General features: G+C 56.2%; 1 protein-coding gene across 8 annotated transcripts in view; it reads right to left on the reverse strand.

Annotated features, from left to right (window-relative positions):
* ABR (ABR activator of RhoGEF and GTPase) overlaps window positions 1–18,247 on the reverse strand; it is a 228,738-nt gene that overhangs the window by 83,665 nt on the left and 126,826 nt on the right. For all 8 annotated transcript variants that reach the window (XM_054535343.2, XM_024235376.3, XM_063718371.1 and 5 more), the window contains 2 exons: window positions 13,468–13,566; window positions 4,479–4,664 (listed from right to left, as the gene is read on the reverse strand). In XM_054535343.2, coding sequence (XP_054391318.2) covers window positions 4,479–4,664; window positions 13,468–13,566 — 285 coding nt within the window. The remainder of the gene's footprint in view (window positions 1–4,478; window positions 4,665–13,467; window positions 13,567–18,247) is intronic.

Below are 18,247 nucleotides of genomic sequence, written 5' to 3' on the forward strand. Positions count from 1 at the left end.
CGACAGGAGTGAGACTCTGTCTCAACAAAAAAAGAAAATGCAGGCCGTCCTCCTGGAGCTTGTGGTTTGGGGGTGTCAGGCAGTTACTAGTGCTCACTACGGGGACTGGCACGAGGCCTGCATTTGGTGACTTGGAAAGCCTTCTCGGAGGAGGTCCCTTCTAAGCTGGGAACTGACCAGGGGAAGCCAGAGGAGACGGGAAGGACGTTTCAGGCACACGAGGCCTCAAGTACGAAGCGTTAGTGCCTGCCCTGGGAACTGAGAACAGAAAGTCCAGTGTCAGGAGCACAGAGGTGCAGGGAGGAAGCTGCCAAGGCCGGGGCTGGACACAGGTCAGCGTGCAAAGGGTCTCTCAAGCCATTCCTCGGAGCCTGACCTTCATCCGAGGGCCGCGGGGAGCCGCTGAAGGGGCCGTCGAGGTTTCAGCGACTCTCTCCCCTCTAAGGAGAGGTGGGGGTGGGAGGGGAGTGGGCCTGGAGGCAGGGGCCACACAGGAGGATACGCAGCTGTCCAGGTGAGGGCCACGGGTGGCCAAGAAGAGGAAAAGGCGGCTGTGAGCAATGGCCAAAAAGTGGACTCCACAGGACAGGTGGGGGAAGGGGGTGCAGCCAGAACGAGTCTAAAGCACTCAGTGAGGTAGACAGGAAGCGGAGCAGATAACGCCACAGGCAAGGAGCTCAGCTCTGAACACACTCAGCTAGAGGTCCTAGGAGTGTCCAAGCAGGAGAGGGAGAGTCTTCTCCAGTGTGAGAAAGGCAGAGCCCTTTCCATTCAGCCAGAACAGGGGAGGGGAGGGGAGGAGGCCTCCAGCCTTTCACACCCAGAGAACAGGGCAGGAAGGAGAAGGTCCTCTGGCCCCTCACACCCAGAGAACAGGGCAGGGGAGGGGAGGAGGCCTCCAGCCTCTCACACCCAGAGAACAGGGCAGGGGAGGAGGAGAAGGTCCTATGGCCCCTCACACCCAGAGAAGAACCGTGGCCTGGACTCCCAGTCTCCCTCTTGCCTGCTGGGCTGTCAGACGTTACGTAGGAGTGCTGGGGAGGGGGCTCCATGGGTCTGACCTGGGGGTCCTCCAGGCGACACAGCCAGAGATGGGGCAGAGCTGGGGGAGAGGGTGTCACAGAAGCACAGGGAACCAGCAGACTTCCGTGAGCGTTTCCCAACACGAAGTCTGCATGTTAACCCACCCGCTCCTGCCGCTCCCGACCCTGAAGTGGTGAGCAGGGCTGGGCTTTAGTGCTTCCTGCTCTTGGGACCTCAGGAGAGGATCACTGGCCAATGTGTCCAACTGCTTCCTTTTACAGAGGCAGCGCTGAGATGGAGTGAGTCCCCGAGGTCTCGGGAGCAGTCCTTGCATCCCCAACCTGGCATGTGCCCCTCTGTTCACTGAGGGACGGGAGACTGGAAGCCCAGCAAGGAGCCTTCATTCCAGGGCTGGTTCCACACAGCACCCTCCAGGAGAGAGACGGAGTACCCTCCAGGAGAGAGACGGTGCTCCCACAGAAGGGCCCATCCACCCAGCCTGTCTCCACCACCCCTAGAAGTGCCCGTCTCCACCACCCGTAGAAGCTCCCATCCACCCAGCCCGTCTCCACCACCCCTAGAAGGACCTATCCACACAGCCCGTCTCCACCACCCCTAGAAGTGCCTATCATCCACCCCGTCTCCACCACCCCTAGAAGTACCTATTCACACAGCCTGTCTCCACCACCCCTAGAAGGACCTATCCACCCAGCCCATCTCCACCCCCCCTAGAAGGACCTATCCACACAGCCTGTCTCCACCACCCCTAGAAGGACCTATCCACACAGCCCGTCTCCACTACCCCTAGAAGCACCTATCCACCCAGCCCGTCTCCACCACCCCTAGAAGTGCCCGTCTCCACCACCCCTAGAAGGACCTATCCACCCAGCCCGTCTCCACCACCCCTAGAAGGACCTATCCACCCAGCCCGTCTCCACCACCCCTAGAAGGACCTATCCACCCAGCCCGTCTCCACCACCCCTAGAAGGACCTATCCACCCAGCCCATCTCCACCACCCCTAGAATTACCTATCCACCCAGCCCGTCTCCATCACCCCTAGAAGTGCCTATCATCCACCCCATCTCCACCACCCCTAGAAGTACCTATTCACACAGCCTGTCTCCACCACCCCTAGAAGGACCTATCCACCCAGCCCATCTCCACCCCCTCTAGAAGGACCTATCCACACAGCCTGTCTCCACCACTCCTAGAAGGACTTATCCACCCAGCCCGTCTCCACCACCCCTAGAAGCACCTATCCACCCAGCCCGTCTCCACCCCCCCTAGAAGGACCTAGCCACACAGCCTGTCTCCACCACCCCTAGAAGGACTTATCCACCCAGCCCGTCTCCACCACCCCTAGAAGCACCTATCCACCCAGCCCGTCTCCACCACCCCTAGAAGTGCCCGTCTCCACCCCCCCCCCCCAGAAGGACCTATCCACACAGCCTGTCTCCACCACCACTAGAAGGACCTATCCACACAGCCCGTCTCCACCACTCCTAGAAGTACCTATCCACACAGCCCATCTCCACCACCCCTAGAAGTGGCCATCCACACAGCCCATCTCCACCACCCCTAGAAGGACCTATCCACACAGCCCGTCTCCACCCCCCCTAGAAGGACCTATCCACACATCCCGTCTCCACCCCCACTAGAAGGACCTATCCACACAGCCCGTCTCCACCACTCCTAGAAGTACCTATCCACACAGCCCATCTCCACCACCCCTAGAAGTGGCCATCCACACAGCCCGTCTCCACCACCCCTAGAAGGACCTATCCACACAGCCCGTCTCCACCCCCCCTACAAGGACCTATCCACACAGCCCGTCTCCACCACCCCTAGAAGGACCTATCCACACAGCCCATCTCCACCACCCCTAGAATTACCTATCCACCCAGCCCGTCTCCATCACCCCTAGAAGTGCCTATCATCCACCCTGTCTCCACCACCCCTAGAAGTACCTATTCACACAGCCTGTCTCCACCACCCCTAGAAAGACCTGTCCACCCAGCCCATCTCCACCCCCTCTAGAAGGACCTATCCACACAGCCTGTCTCCACCACTCCTAGAAGGACTTATCCACCCAGCCCGTCTCCACCACCCCTAGAAGCACCTATCCACCCAGCCTGTCTCCACCACTCCTAGAAGGACTTATCCACCCAGCCCGTCTCCACCACCCCTAGAAGCACCTATCCACCCAGCCCGTCTCCACCCCCCCTAGAAGGACCTAGCCACACAGCCTGTCTCCACCACCCCTAGAAGGACTTATCCACCCAGCCCGTCTCCACCACCCCTAGAAGCACCTATCCACCCAGCCCGTCTCCACCACCCCTAGAAGTGCCCGTCTCCACCCCCCCCCGAAGGACCTATCCACACAGCCTGTCTCCACCACCACTAGAAGGACCTATCCACACAGCCCGTCTCCACCACTCCTAGAAGTACCTATCCACAGAGCCCATCTCCACCACCCCTAGAAGTGGCCATCCACACAGCCCGTCTCCACCACCCCTAGAAGGACCTATCCACACAGCCCGTCTCCACCCCCCCTAGAAGGACCTATCCACACAGCCCGTCTCCACCCCCCATAGAAGCACCTATCCACCCAGCCCGTCTCCACCCCCCCTAGAAGGACCTATCCACACAGCCTGTCTCCACCACCCCTAGAAGGACTTATCCACCCAGCCCGTCTCCACCACCCCTAGAAGCACCTATCCACCCAGCCCGTCTCCACCCCCCCTAGAAGGACCTAGCCACACAGCCTGTCTCCACCACCCCTAGAAGGACCTATCCACACAGCCCGTCTCCACCCCCCCTAGAAGGACCTATCCACACAGCCCGTCTCCACCACCCCTAGAAGGACCTATCCACACAGCCCGTCTCCACCCCCACTAGAAGGACCTATCCATACAGCCCATCTCCACCCCCACTAGAAGGACCTATCCATACCGCCCATCTCCACCACCCCTAGAAGGACCTATCCACACAGCCCGTCTCCACCCCCACTAGAAGTACCTATCCACACAGCCCTTCTCCACCACCCCTAGAAGGACCTATCCACACAGCCCGTCTCCACCCCCACTAGAAGGACCTATCCACACAGCCCGTCTCCACCACCCCTAGAAGGACCTATCCACACAGCCCGTCTCCACCACCCCTAGAAGGACCTATCCACACAGCCCGTCTCCACCACCCGTAGAAGGACCTATCCACACAGCCCGTCTCCACAACCCCTAGAAGCTCCCAGGGCTGCACCAGGGGAGGCCTAGAGTCAAGGTACCGGCCCTGGGCACCCTGTAACACACAGGCCCAGGCTTTCCTCCAGGACTCGGAGAGGACTCAGGCCTTCAAGGAGTGCAAGAGGGCTTCCCGGTCCTCTCCTGAGGCTCCTTCAACACTATCAGCTCCGCTGAGGCCCTGCGTGAGGACCCTCCATCTCTGGCAGACTCACCAGCTTCTGGAAGAGGTGGCCCATGGTGACCTGGCTGTCCCACTGTTGCACCTTGGGGCACAGGTTGTCGTAGAACTCCTTGTGGATCTCATAGATGTCCTGGATCTTGTAGAAGATGGTCTCGATCTGCTGGATGGTGAGCACGGGCTGGGAGGTGGTGGCGGTGGCCTTTAGGGGTTTCATGGGCTGGGAGAAACAGAGGAAGAAAGAGCAGAGGTCGGGGGTAAACAAACCAGAGTGTCGGCAGGCCCCGGGGCCGATCATTAGCCCTTCCCGCTGCCCAAGTCCTGCCCAGACAAGGCCGCTAAAGGCAGGGCACTGAAGCGAGCTTTGTATCAAGGAGCCACTGCCACAGGCCCCAACAAGCCACACACTCGACGGCAGGAACCTGGCCTGGCAGCTGTGCCAGGCCCAAGGGGTGGTGCCAGGGCTCACTCCCCTACCACACAGCTGAGCTCAGCAGCAGCCTGTACTGGGTTAACAGGATCCGCGTCTTTCTTCCACAATAGCCCGTGCCCCGAGTCATAAGCTCCTTGTCACACTTCAGTGGAAGGGAGGGAGGGTTGACGGGGAACTCAAGCCTATAGCTGTTTCCTTCCAAGAAACAGAACGTGGTTCTAGGACTCAGAGGGTAGGGACCCGAAGTTACTCAAGACCAGTCTTGGCCTCATTGATATTCCAAGTTCCCGTCACTTGGCACAGGGAGAGGGATGGGGGTTCACGTGTCCCCCACTGCGTCCCACCCCCGTGGCAGACATTGCTAAGTGACTGTGATGGTCCTTCCCACTGCGCATGGCAGGGGTCTCCAGTCTCAGACTTTCTCAACACCTGCCTGTCTATACCAAGATGCTCCAGGCCTGCCAGTGTAGACGGTGAGGTGGCAGATAACACAGACCAACCCCCAGCACTGGCCGGGAGCTGATGCCAACACCTTCCAGCCTAGCAGCGGGACTGTGGGATAATGGGACGTGCAGGCATTTCCTCAGTGTGGTTCTCTGCATTTTATAAATCACCTACAATGAATAAATATGAATAATCAGAAAAAAACCCTCAAAATGCCCAGGCTGTACTGCAAAGGCCCTGCAGGAGACAGGGCCTGATAACCTGCAGTACAGGGAAGGTGTGGCAGGGAAGGGCAGGGTGGCCAGAGGGAGAGCAGCCACGTCCGATTCTTTTTTTTTGGAGACAGAGTCTCGCTCTGTCTTCCAGGCTGGAGTGCAGTGGTGCGATCTTGGCTCACTGCAAGCTCCGCCTCCCGGGTTCACGCCATTCTCCTGCCTCAGCCTCCCAAGTAGCTGAGACTGCAGGCGCCCGCCACCACGCCCGGCTAATTTTTTTTTGTATTTTTAGTAGAGATGGGGTTTCACCGTGTTCACCAGGATGGTCTTGATCTCCTGACCTCATGATCCACCGGCCTTGGCCTCCCAAAGTGCTGGGATGACAGGCGTGAGCCACCGCGCCCGGCCAGCCACGTCGGATTCTGTTGATGTTCTTCACCGACCTGAAGGCCATGTGGAAAGAGGCTTGGACTTGGCCGGGCGCGGTGGCTCACACCTGTCATCCCAGCACTTTGGGAGGCCAAGGCAGGCGGATCACCTGAGGCCAGGAGTTCGAGACAAGCCTGACCAACATGGTGAAATCCCGTCTCTACTAAAACTACAAAAATTATCCGGGCGTGGTGGTGTGCACCTGTAATCCCAGCTACTCAGGAGGCTGAGGCAGGAGAATCACTCAAACTCAGGAGGCGGAGGGTGCAGTGAGCCGAGATCGCGCCACTGCACTCCAGCCTGGGCGACAGGGTGAGACTCCGTCTCCAAAAACAAAAACGAGGCTTAGACTTAGTCTAGGTTGCTCTGCAGACCCAGGAGCAGTGGGGGAAAAGTTATGGGGTCAGATTCGGGCTCACTAGAGCTGTCCCCCATGGGATTAAGTAGTGAGCTTTCCGACAAGAGGAGCATTCTAGCAGAGAATGGGTGACTCCACTGCTGAAAATGCTGCACTGAAGGGAACACCAAAGCCAGCGCCAGCTTCCTCTGAACGACAACCACCAGCTCCAGCCAACCACGGCAAACTCCCAGCCCAGCCTCACTCCAGCCTCACATCACCTCATTCTGATGAAGTCTCATCTACTCAGACACATCGCCTCACTCCGATGGAGACAGAACCCATGTTCACTGGAAGAAGTCATCTCATCTACTCAGACACCCAGATGGTGCTCTGCCTTCTGGCTCCTTCATCCTCCGAGCTCTAAAAAGCCCAGATCCAACAATCCATGCAGGACAAAGCAGGCCCCTCCTTCTGACCCTTGCCGCGCTAGAACCAACGGCCCCTCAGCGTCTGGTCCTTGCTAGGCAAGCGCATGGGGTTCCACCTGGTGCAGGCCAGGCAGCGTGGCCTTGAGTCCCAGCTCTGCTGCGGGCACTTCATTAAGTGTCCCTGGGCTTCATGTCACCAGCAGCCTCATTTGTGAAACTGGGATAATACAGCCATGCGCTACCTACTGACATTCCGGTCAGTGCGTACATGATCATGGTCCCAGACTGCATTTTTTTTTTTTTTTTTTTGAGACAGAGTCTCACTCTGTCACCCAGGCTGGAGTGCAATGGCGCGATCTCGGCTCACTGCAACCTCCGCCTCCCAGGTTCAAGCGATTCTCCTGCCTCAGCCTCCTGAGTACAGCTGGAATTACAGGCATCCGCCACCACGCCCAACTAGTTTTCGTAGTTTTAGTAGATATGGGGTTTCACCATATTGGTCAGGCTGGTCTCAAACTCCTGACCTCAAGTGATCCACCACCTCAGCCTCTTGAAGTGCTGGGATGACAGGTGTGAGCCACCATGCCTGGCTGAGACCTTTATAATCCAGTTGGGCAAAATGGGCCAACACAGATGGAATGACTATGGATGATGCGACCGACTGTAAGCACCAACCACGTGGTTCCAAGGTTGTGCTGGAGCAGCCTGGAGGGCTGCATGGAGGAGGCAGACATACCAGGGCCTTGGAGAGCTGAGCAGGTGGAGGAGTGGGGGGGTAGGGAGGCATGCCAGACAGGGAAACAGAAGGCACTGGGGGGCAGGAGCAAGGGAAGAGTGTCCCCCCAAGCCCAGGTGGGTGAGCTGAAAACTTTGGGGACTCCCCACCTTCCATGAGGGACATGGAACTAGCTTCAGGATTGACATTGTCTAAGAGTTTAGCCTTTTCACCTCAATGCAGGACCCCACGGAGGAGCCCGCAGAGTCGCCACAGAGTCCCCAAACCCATGAACTCTTGTCCCTGCCTTGCTGCAGTCCCCACTGAGGGGGAATAAGGGAAGCAGGAAGGCAGCAGTCCCAGGAAGTACAAGGAGACAGGATTTCTCAGAAGCCGCGACGCGCTCATCTGCCACCCACACAAAGACAAGACACAATGGTTCTGCTTCCTCCTCAACTTCCCACCCCGTCTGCAAAAGGGGAAGAAATGGACGCTCACCCACAGCCAGTCACAAGGATGGGGCCTGTGCTTGGGGCATCAGATGGTTCTCATGACACGATGGGGACCTTGGCTGTTACTCCTGATTTCACTCGCGGGGAGGGGACAGGGCTGGGTGTGTGCCCTTGGCTGGCCAGGATGCTTGAGACCGTTATTTGTCTCTGGTGAAGTCCTGTGTATGGGCTTAGGGGCAGGGGGGTGGACCGAAAGGCAAGGTGACCCACACTGAGCTTTGGCACGGCACAGCCGTTCTGCCAAAGTGCTAGCACACCACTCAGGTACCCCCTCCTCCCCAGTCCTGCCACAGGGGCAAGGGCGGGCCCGGGCTCTCCATTTCACCATTCCAGTTCTCGGAGAGGACCCCTGAGCGACCTCGACCCTGGTTCCTAGCCCAGTGGCCTCTCAGGAAGACGGGCCTGGGCTGGTTCTCACTTGCCAGTGGGACTTCACACAGCCATTTGTCCGCTCTGTCCCCCAGCGACCGGCCTTTCGAAATAAGGGAAAGAAATGTACCCACTTCCTCCACCTCCTGCCCCAGAAGGCCTGGCACGCTTGCTGCCATGCCACCCGAGTCACTTGTCACTGGAGCCCAGGGAGGAAGGCCTCATTCACCTGTTTTATAGATAAAGAGCCTGCGATGCAGTGCAGCTGTGAACCCCAACGCGTGGCCAGGAGTCCACCCCAGGAGGGCCAGTCGTGGCCAGCAGTGGGAGGGGCTGTGGGGAGTGGCCTCACCCTGTGGCCCCAGCGTAGCAAGACACAGTTCCCAAGCTCAGTTCCCAGCGTCAAGGAGATCCAGAATTTCAATGCATTTGGCTTCATCTTTTTTCCTTTACCCCCTACCTCGGCCCAGGCTCCCAGGCTTTTGCTATAATCAGAGCCCACCAGGAAGCAGGAGGACCCCAGAAGATGACCCCTACCAGCACCCCAGAGGCCAGGACGGAGGCTTCTGTGCAGAGGCTTGTCTGCCCCGTGTGTGCACACGGTTTTAGGCACACACACCCAGCCCTTTGCATATCAGGAAGTGTTCAGCTGAAAGCAAACAGGCTGGGGCAGAGCGGTGGAAATGGGGTCGGGAGTGGGAAAGCGAGCATGGAGGGAACGAATTTCTTCTCCTTCAAGCTGGCACCTTTGTGAGGCCACCCCGAAGAGCAGAAGGTTTAGCTTCCTCCTAGCTGAGGGGTGGGGAGGGTGCAGGGGTTCCCAGCTCAGGGAGGAGAGGAGGAAGGGCATGATTCTTTCGCTCTGAGGTTTTCTTCTGAGGTTGTGGCCGTGGAAGGTCCTATTCCTCTTCCTGAGCCCTCCTGCCACAGACCTGGCCTCCCAGCGAGTTCTTCCTTTGCTCCCTCTGGTCTCTGCTCAAGAAAGAGCCCAGGAGGAGAGAGCTGGGGAAGGGGGGGAACCTGCCCCGGGAGGAGAGAGCTGGGGAAGTGGGGGAACCTGCCCCGGGAGGAGAGAGCTGGGGGAAGGGGGGGAACCTGCCCTGGGAGGAGACAGCTGGGGGAAGGGGGGGAACCTGCCCCGGGAGGAGACAGCTGGGGGAAGTGGGGGAACCTGCCCCGGGAGGAGAGAGCTGGGGAAGCGGGGGAACCTGCCCCGGGAGGAGAGAGCTGGGGAAGCGGGGGAACCTGCCCCGGGAGGAGAGAGCTGGGGAAGGGGGGGAACCTGCCCCGGGAGGAGAGAGCTGGGGGAAGGGGGGGAACCTGCCCCGGGAGGAGAGAGCTGGGGAAGGGGGGGAACCTGCCCCCGGAGGAGAGAGCTGGGGAAGGGGGGGAACCTGCCCCCGGAGGAGAGAGCTGGGGAAGGCGGGAACCTGCCCCCGGAGGAGAGAGCTGGGGAAGGGGGGGAACCTGCCCCCGGAGGAGAGAGCTGGGGAAGGCGGGAACCTGCCCCCGGAGGAGAGAGCTGGGGAAGGCGGGAACCTGCCCAGGGCACATCAGGAAGGGGGCCCCTACCCCGCAGATTCTGCCTTTGGGGTATGAGCTGTTAGAAGGGCAGAGCAGGGAGGGGCTCTTGGTCTTGGCCCAGAGGAAGAGGCTTGTGGGTGGCAGGTGGCATTTAAGGGCTCCGTGTCTGATGGGGACAGGCGCCACTCCCTCCTTCAGGGAACAGGTATGTTGTGGCAGAAACCAAGAAGCCCTAACCTGTCTCCTCTCCTGGCACTGGAGAAATTAACAGCGTCAACAAACACTTAGGCTGTGTTCTAAAAGCTTTACGTGCCAGACATGGTGGCTCACGCCTGTAATCCCAGCACTTTGGGAGGCCGAGGCGGGCGGATCACTTGAGGTCAGGAGTTGGAGACCAGCCTGGCCAACATGGTGAAATCCCATCTCTACTAAAAATACAAAAATTAGCTGGGCGTGGTGGTGGGTGCCTGTAATCTCAGCTACTTGGGAAGCTGAGACAGGAGAATGGCTTGAACCCAGGAGGCAGAGGGGTTATAGTGAGCCAAGATTGTGCCACTGCACTCCAGCCTGGGCAACAGAGCAAGACTCCGTCTCAAAAAAAAAAAAAAAAAAAGAAATTTTTGTATAAATTCCTTTAATCCTCACAACGACCCCATGAAAAGCATACTATTTGTATACCCAGTTTGCAGATGGAAAAACTGAGGCATGATAGCTCATTCACCTGCTGAAAGCCTGGAGCCAGTACGGCCAGACAGTCTGGATCCTTTGCCTGAACTCCTTTCAAATACACATCCTGTTAGTAATGACAACTATGTTCCTTTTTGGACAGCAATTCACGGTTTGGAAGATGTGTTTCACGAATGTCTGACGGGTTGTCTCTCTGCCTGTCCTCCTTTCTTCCACTAACGGTTGAGTGTCTTAAGTAACTCAACCGATCTTCTCAACCCCATGGAAAGACATAGAAAGAATGGCATCCCTCTCATTTTCAGATCCAGAAACGGAGGCTCAAGGAATTTATGTAGAGCTCGCCCAAAGCCAGCAGTTTTCTTTTCTTTTCTTTTCTTTTTTTTGTGATGGAGTCTCACTGTGTCGCCCAGGCTGGAGTGCAGTGGCACAATCTCAGCTCACTGCAAGCTCCGCCTCCCGGGTTCACGCCATTCTCCTGCCTCAGCCTCCCGAGTAGCTGGGACTACAGGTGCTCGCCACCACGCCCGGCTAATTTTTTTTGTACTTTTTTAGTAGAGACGGGGTTTCACTGTGTTAGCCAGGATGGTCTCGATCTCCTGACCTCGTGATCCGCCCACCTCGGCCTCCCAAAGTGCTGGGATTACAGGCATGAGCCACCGCGCCCGGCCAAAGCCAGCAGTTTTCAAACTCACAACAGGTGTAAGACACCATGGGTCCGGCAATTACATATATATACAGGCACACAGACAGACAACAAACCGAAAGTTCCCTCACTTATCTTTCCTGTGTATGATGCACGCTGATATTTTTTCATTGGTTTAAAAATGCTGGTTCAACCCACTGTACTGGTTTCACAACCCACTGTACCGATTTCACAACCCAATGCACTGATGGGCTGAGAGGCACAGTTTGAGAAACAGTGCAATACGCCTGCTATTAATGGCAGGGCCAGGTCTTGCCCTAGCTCTGGCCCCAGACCAGGACCCTCAGCTACCTGCCACACTGCCCCTCATTTGGAAAACAGCTCCGTACACACAGATAAACTCCTGGAGAGATGGGACACACTCAGCCTGGCGTGTGGCAAAACAGCTGCACATTCAGAGTTTCACTCTTGTTGCCCAGGCTGGAGTACAATGGTGCGAACTCGGCTCACTGCAACCTCCACCTCCCGGGTTCAAGCGATTCTCCTGCCTCAGCCTCCTGAGTAGCTGGGATTACAGGGGCCCGCCACCATGCCCGGCTAATTTTTTGTATTTTTAGTAGAGATGGGACTTCACCATATTGGCCAGGCTGATCTCGAACTCCTGACCTCAGGTGATCCACCCACCTCGGCCTCCCAAAGTGCTGGGATTACAGGCGTCAGCCACTGCACCCGGCCTTTTTTTTTGAGACAGAATTTCACTCCCGTTGTCCAGTCTGGAGTACAGTGGCGCACTCTCAGCTCACTACAACCTTCACCCTCAGGTTCAAGCGATTCTCATGCCTCAGCCTCCTGAGTAACTGGGATTACAGGTATGCACTACCACGCCTGGCTTTTTTTTGTATTTCTAGTAGAGACAAGGTTTCACCACATTGGCCAGGCTGGTCTCGAACTCCTGTCCTCAAGCGATCTGCCCACCTGGGGCTCCCAAAGTGCCGGGATCACAGGCATTGAGCCACGGCGCCCGGCCTACATCTGCACATTTACACAGTCATTCCTGGGTAATATAAATGTCAACTCCCCTGGAACACTGACAGCATCTCAGGGTTGACGTGTGACAACACTTCACGTCATGGCAAGTACTTAAATGTGTATCTTAGAATTCTTGTTAAGAATGAGCTTCCACAGATCCACACTTCTGAGTCTCCCTTTTCTGACAATTACCTTATGTCTCAGGCTGCAAAACACCCAGAGGAAAGAACTTGACACGCCACGATCACTCTGCATAGCATCCAGACGTATCTAAGGAGCACTTTCTTCCAAGGCAAAACCACCTCACATCTGTGTAGTAGTTTTATCTTCCGAAAACATTTTCATATTCCCCTCCCAATCGGACTCTCCCAACGATGCCTCCATCTGGGAGGGGAACTGAGGCATGTTACCGAGGGCTGAGCTTGGCCTGATGCCTCAGAGCTGTGCTGCTTCTCAAAAGAACAAAGACAGGCCGGGCGCAGTGGCTCACACCTGTAATCCCAGCACTTTGGGAGGCCGAGGCAGGCAGATCACCTGAGGTCAGGAGTTGGAGACCAGCCTGGCCAACATGATAAAATCCCGTCTCTATGAAATACAAAAATTAGCCAAGCGTGGTGGCACGCATCTGCAATTCCAGCCACTCAGGAGGCTGAGGCAGGAGAATCACTTGAACCCAGGAGGCAGAGGTTGCAGTGAGCCAAGATCGCGCCACCACACTCCAGCCTGGGTGACAGGAGCAAAACTCCGTCTTAAAAAAAAAAAAAGAACACAGCCTCCCACCTCATATTTCCTGACACGGGGCCTCAGGATGGCACTAACGGCTCCCTCACCCACGGAGGTAGAAGGACTTGGACCCAAGATGGCAGAGACTTCCTAACTGGATTGATTGGGAGTGACTGCCCAGAGCACAGCATGGAGGAGGCGCTTGGCCCCCACCCGGGCAGGCAGAGCACCGTGATGGGTTAGCGATGCCCTATGCCAGGGTCGTGGATGACAGGTGTGTTTGCCATCCCTAAGCCAGGTGTGCTTCTTCTCCTGCCTTTTGAGAGCTGGAGCTGAGAGGCACAGGCCCTTTCTGGCAATGACCTGGGCTGCCTGATGCCCAGCCAGAAGCAGACCAGCTGCAGATTCTGTCCACAGGGAGGGACGGGTACAGGTCCCCTTTCCTCTCCAACTCCAAAAGCAGCTTCAGAGCATGACATCATCCCCCACGAGTGGGGGGACCGGAAGGCCCCAGAGCAGGGACTGTACTCACCAGCAACAGGGCTTCCAGCTGATTAATGTAGATCTCTTCACTGGCCAAGAACCCCGAGAGAACCAGCTTCCTCATCTCCAGGCCTTTCCCTGCTTCCACCTGCACAAACGCAAAGCACAGCCAACAGCTCATGAGCAAGGAGGCCACAACCCTGCGTGGACGGTCTGTTTCCCTGCCCTTCCCCCCTACCTTTCTTTTTTCTTTTTTTTTTTTTTTGAGATGGAGTCTCGCTCTGTCACCTAGGCCGGAGTGCAGAGGTACAATCTCGGCTCACTGCAACCTCCGCCTCCCGGGTTCAAGCGATTCTCCTGCCTCAGCCTCCCGAGTAGTTGGGATTACAGGCACCCGCCACCATGCTCAGATAATTTTTGTATTTTTAGTAGAGATGGGGTTTCGCCATGTTGGCCAGGCTGGTATAGAACTCCTGACATCAGGTGATCCGCCCAACTCAGCTTCCCAAAGTGCTGGGATTACAGGTGTGAGCCACCGCGCCTGGCCATTACGCCAGACTAATTTTTTTGTATTTTTAGCAGAGATGGGGTTTCACCATGTTGGCCAGGCTGGTATAGAACTCCTGACCTCAGCTGATCCGTCCATCTCAGCCTCCCAAAGTGCTGGGATTACAGGCGTGAGCCACCGCGCCCAGCCCCCCTTGCCCCTTTCCCCTTATTTTAAGTGACACTTTCATAGGGGATAAAAGTCAGATACTATGATAAAAAAATATATAAAACATGCAGAAATATAAAAGGAAAAAACAATCACCCATATTCCTCCTGTAACATCTTGTTTTGCTTCCCTCAATCTATTTTCCACATTTCCCCATCTGATAATCATCCATGGATTCATCCACCTGTCAACCAAGCCAACCTGCTCATGGTGAGCAAGACACAAGGACCTGCCCCAGGTCTGCTGGGCAGTTTAACGGGCTGTGTGGGGATAAGGAGGTTCAGGAGGGAAAATCAGAGTCATGACCGAGGCAGGGCACAGTCACAAGGGAGGGTACAGCAGGGGCCAGCATCTAAGTCTGGGGGGCAGAGACGGGTCCCAGAGGAAGTGACAGATAAACCGAGAGAAGTGCGGGTACAGAGAACGGAATGGAAGGGCCCCAGCCTTGAGGCCTCCTAGCCACACTTCTGTCCTTATCCTCTTGTCCCCAGGGGCTCAATCCCACAACAGAAGGCCGGCTGTGAGCCCCTCAGCCTTACCCCACCCCCGCCCCGCACACTTGCCCCAGCACTTCCTGATCACCTCACCGTGCCGGGAACAGACCCAAAGTGGCCTTCTCCTCCCTCCGGAACTGCAGCTCCTTAGCGTGCAGGTCACACGCTATTGGGCACTGGATGTCCACCAACTAGTGCCTGGAGCAGAGGAAGTACCCCCAAAGTTTTCCTCAGTGAAAAAACATACATAGTAATTCTTCTCAGCCAGGACCCCCAAGAGTCATCCCTGGGCCCCTCTTCCTTCTGTCTCCTTTCCCTCTGCCACACTGAGCCCCCAAGCCCTTCCATACTTGCTGTCCATCTCCCTCAAGCCCTTCCATGTTTCCCTGCTCATCTGTCGCCTCCTGTTCCCTCTGTCCCACCCCTCCCCTCTCCTGTGGCTGAGGCCCCCGGCATCTCACCCTGTCGCCTGGGTTCTCAAACCGACTTTTCCTCCCTCTCTTCCTCTCTCCTCCTGCCTGTCCCACATACCAGAGCTGGATTCAACTTCTAAGAGTGCCACCTTGCCCAATGCTTGCCAAGGACCGAGTATGAATACTGCAAAATGTGAGTACTTGGGGATTCCACTGGGCTATGTGTCCATTTATTTATTCATTCATAAATATTGACTGAATGTCCACCAGGCCCTATAGATACCATGGGAAACAGACAGTGGCCCCTGTTCTCAAGTGGCTTAGAAGCTAGTGAGAAAGACATTTATTTTTTTCATTTTTTTTTAAGAGACAGAGTCTCGCTTTGTCGCCCAGGCTGGAGTACAGTGGCGCGATCTCGGCTCACTGCAAGCTCCGCCTCCCGGGTTCACCCCACTCTCCTGCCTCAGCCTCCCAAGTAGCCGGGACTACAGGTGCCCGCCACCATGCCCCGCTAATGTTTTGTATTTTTAGTAGAGCCGGGATTTCACCGTGTTAGCCAGGATGGTCTCGATCTCCTGACCTCATGATCCTCCCACCTCGGCCTCCCAAAGTGCTGGGATTACAGGTGTGAGCCACCGCGCCTGGCCAGAAAGACATTTAAAAAACAAACAAGTAAAGATTCGGCCCTAGACTGGGACGTGGGGCCCACCATATCCTTTATGAGCCACCTGCAGTGCCCCAGATGCCCGTCCCTACCCTTCCAGTCTCTCCCGCAGCCAGGACATCGCTCGGTCTCCCCCACATGCAGGAGAACCAGCTTCCTCATCTTCAAAGGTCTCTAGCTTTCGGTTCTTTACCTGCTGCCTAAAATGCCATCTTTCCCCGAGGCATCGTGGTACAGGAGGGGAATGAGAGGGCCGGGGAGACAGGGTGGTGGCGAGGGACTGCTTAGAAGACACTACACTGGTAGGTTTGAAGACAGAGGATGGGGCCACGAGCTAGGGAATGCAGGGAGCCTCTGGAAGCTGGAAATGGCAACAAAATGAATTCACTCCCCTAGAGCAGGGGCGTCCGATCTTTTGGCTCCCCTGGACCACAGTGGAAGACGACGACTGTCTTGGGCCACACATAAAATACAACAACACTAACGACAGCTGATGAACTAAAAGAAAAATATATAATGTTTTAAGAGTTTACAAATTTGTGTCGGGCCATATTCAAAGCAGTCCTGGGCCGTATGGCCACAGGCTGGACAAGCTTGCCCTAGAGCTTCCAGAACCAATGCAGCCCTGGAGATCCTTTTTATTTTAATTAATCTATTTATTTATATATTTATTTATTGAGACAAAGTCTCGCTCTGTCGCCCAGGGCTGGAGTGCAATGGCATGATCTCAGCTCACTGCAACCTCTGCCTCCCAGGTTCAAGCGATTCTCCTGCCTCAGCCTCCCGAGTACCTGGGATTACAGGTATCCACCATCACACCCACTAATTTTTGTATTTTTAGTAGAGATGGGGTTTCACCATGTTGGCCAGGCTAGTCTCAAACTCTTGACCTCAGGTGATCCGCCCACCTCGGCCTCTCAAAGTGCTGGGATTACAGGTGTGAGCCACAGAGCCGGGCCGAGATCCTTTTTAGATTTCTGTATAAGAGAATAAATTTGTGTGGTTTTAAGCCCTTAAGTTTGTGGCAATTTGTTTTAGCAGCATTAGAAAAGCAATACAGACCCCACGCTTTAGGCAAGGGCAATAGTTACTTATTGGCGGCTTCACAAATTCCAGGAACTGAGCTTAGCTCTCTTCGTGGTTCAACTCACCGGAGTCTCAAAACCTGGCAGGTGTTATCATCTTCCTGAGGCACCGAGAGTCGGGACTGCCAGAGGCCTGCACAGCCTCCAGCACACATACCCCTGGGGGACAAGATCAGAGCCTGGAACAGCCCCCCAGCTCCAGCCCCTTCAGGTCAGACCCTCGGGGGTCTTCCTGCTGCTTCCCAGCCTTGACAAATGGGGACTCATCCCCTGTGCTGGGGGCTAGCACCCCCTCCTGTTCCCTGCCAACCAAGGATTTGCCTGAGGGTTTAGCAAATGCCACACCGTGAGCTTTAACTGTAGAGCTGGTTGGACTAGGATGGGGGGAAGAACGGGATTTGCAGCCCCAGCCACAAACAAGCTTCATCCCCCCGGCACGAGCATAGACCCTGAAGCCCTGTAATCGCCCATTTCTGCAAGATCCTCCCCTCAAGACTTCCATTCACAATCCAGTCTTAAAAGGCTGGTTCTGATGGGAAGACAACTCAGGAAGACCCTCCCTCAAGAGGCAACAGTCAGCCCCAAGAGTCCCGCTCTGGGCTCCATTCACACTGCAATTTTGGCTGGGATGGGAGCAAAGGCGTTGGAGAGCGTACAGGTGGGAAATTAGCCTCGGTGCAGTTGGCTAACAGGAGACCTGTTGCTCAGTCACCACCAAGGGAAGGCCTGTTCCATCTCTCATCTTTTCCAGCTTTCCTCAGACTCCACAATTCCCAGTTTAGAGCCATGAGGAAATTCACATTATTTCTTCAGTCTTTGCGGGGCGTCTCTTGTCTCATCAAACACCAGGCTCACCACTCACTCACCCATTCCCACCAGGAGCCAGGCACCAGGAATACGAAGGTGAAGGACGTAGTCTCTCCCCCAGGGAGCACTTCAGAGGTGCCCATGTGCCCAGAATGCTCCGGAGTGAGTTCTCTAAAGAGTTCCAGGTCCCACAGCCTCTGCCATGCTGCCTACCCGTCTCCAGCACTGGGAAGCTGCCTGTCCTCACTTCCTCCCAGCCAGAACTTATGAAATGCAGTCCTGGTGGGTTCATTCATCCTCAGCATCCTGCACAATCTGCTAGGCTGACGATGTGGCAGCTTGAAGCCGCCAAACCAAAGACGTCAGGTCACTCTGGTAGGGGCAGTGTCCAGAGATAAGGCGTGGCCAGCTCAGGCCTGGTCCTCCACAGAGTTGAGAGGCTAAATAAAGCCTCCAAACATCTGGTTCCAGGCCAAGCAAAGACACAGTCTCTCCAGGAGCACTGGCCTCCAAGACAACAAGCAGGGTTGGCTCCCTGGCTGCGACTCAAGGCTATAGGGCATGCAGCGAGGGTCTGAGGCTTCACAGACGGTAGAAGTCAGTTCACGGGCCACAGCTGGCTGCCAGGAGTACCCAGCAGGATCTGCTCAG

This window comes from Pongo abelii, chromosome 19, assembly GCF_028885655.2.
Source record: "Pongo abelii isolate AG06213 chromosome 19, NHGRI_mPonAbe1-v2.0_pri, whole genome shotgun sequence".
Taxonomy (NCBI): domain Eukaryota; kingdom Metazoa; phylum Chordata; class Mammalia; order Primates; family Hominidae; genus Pongo; species Pongo abelii.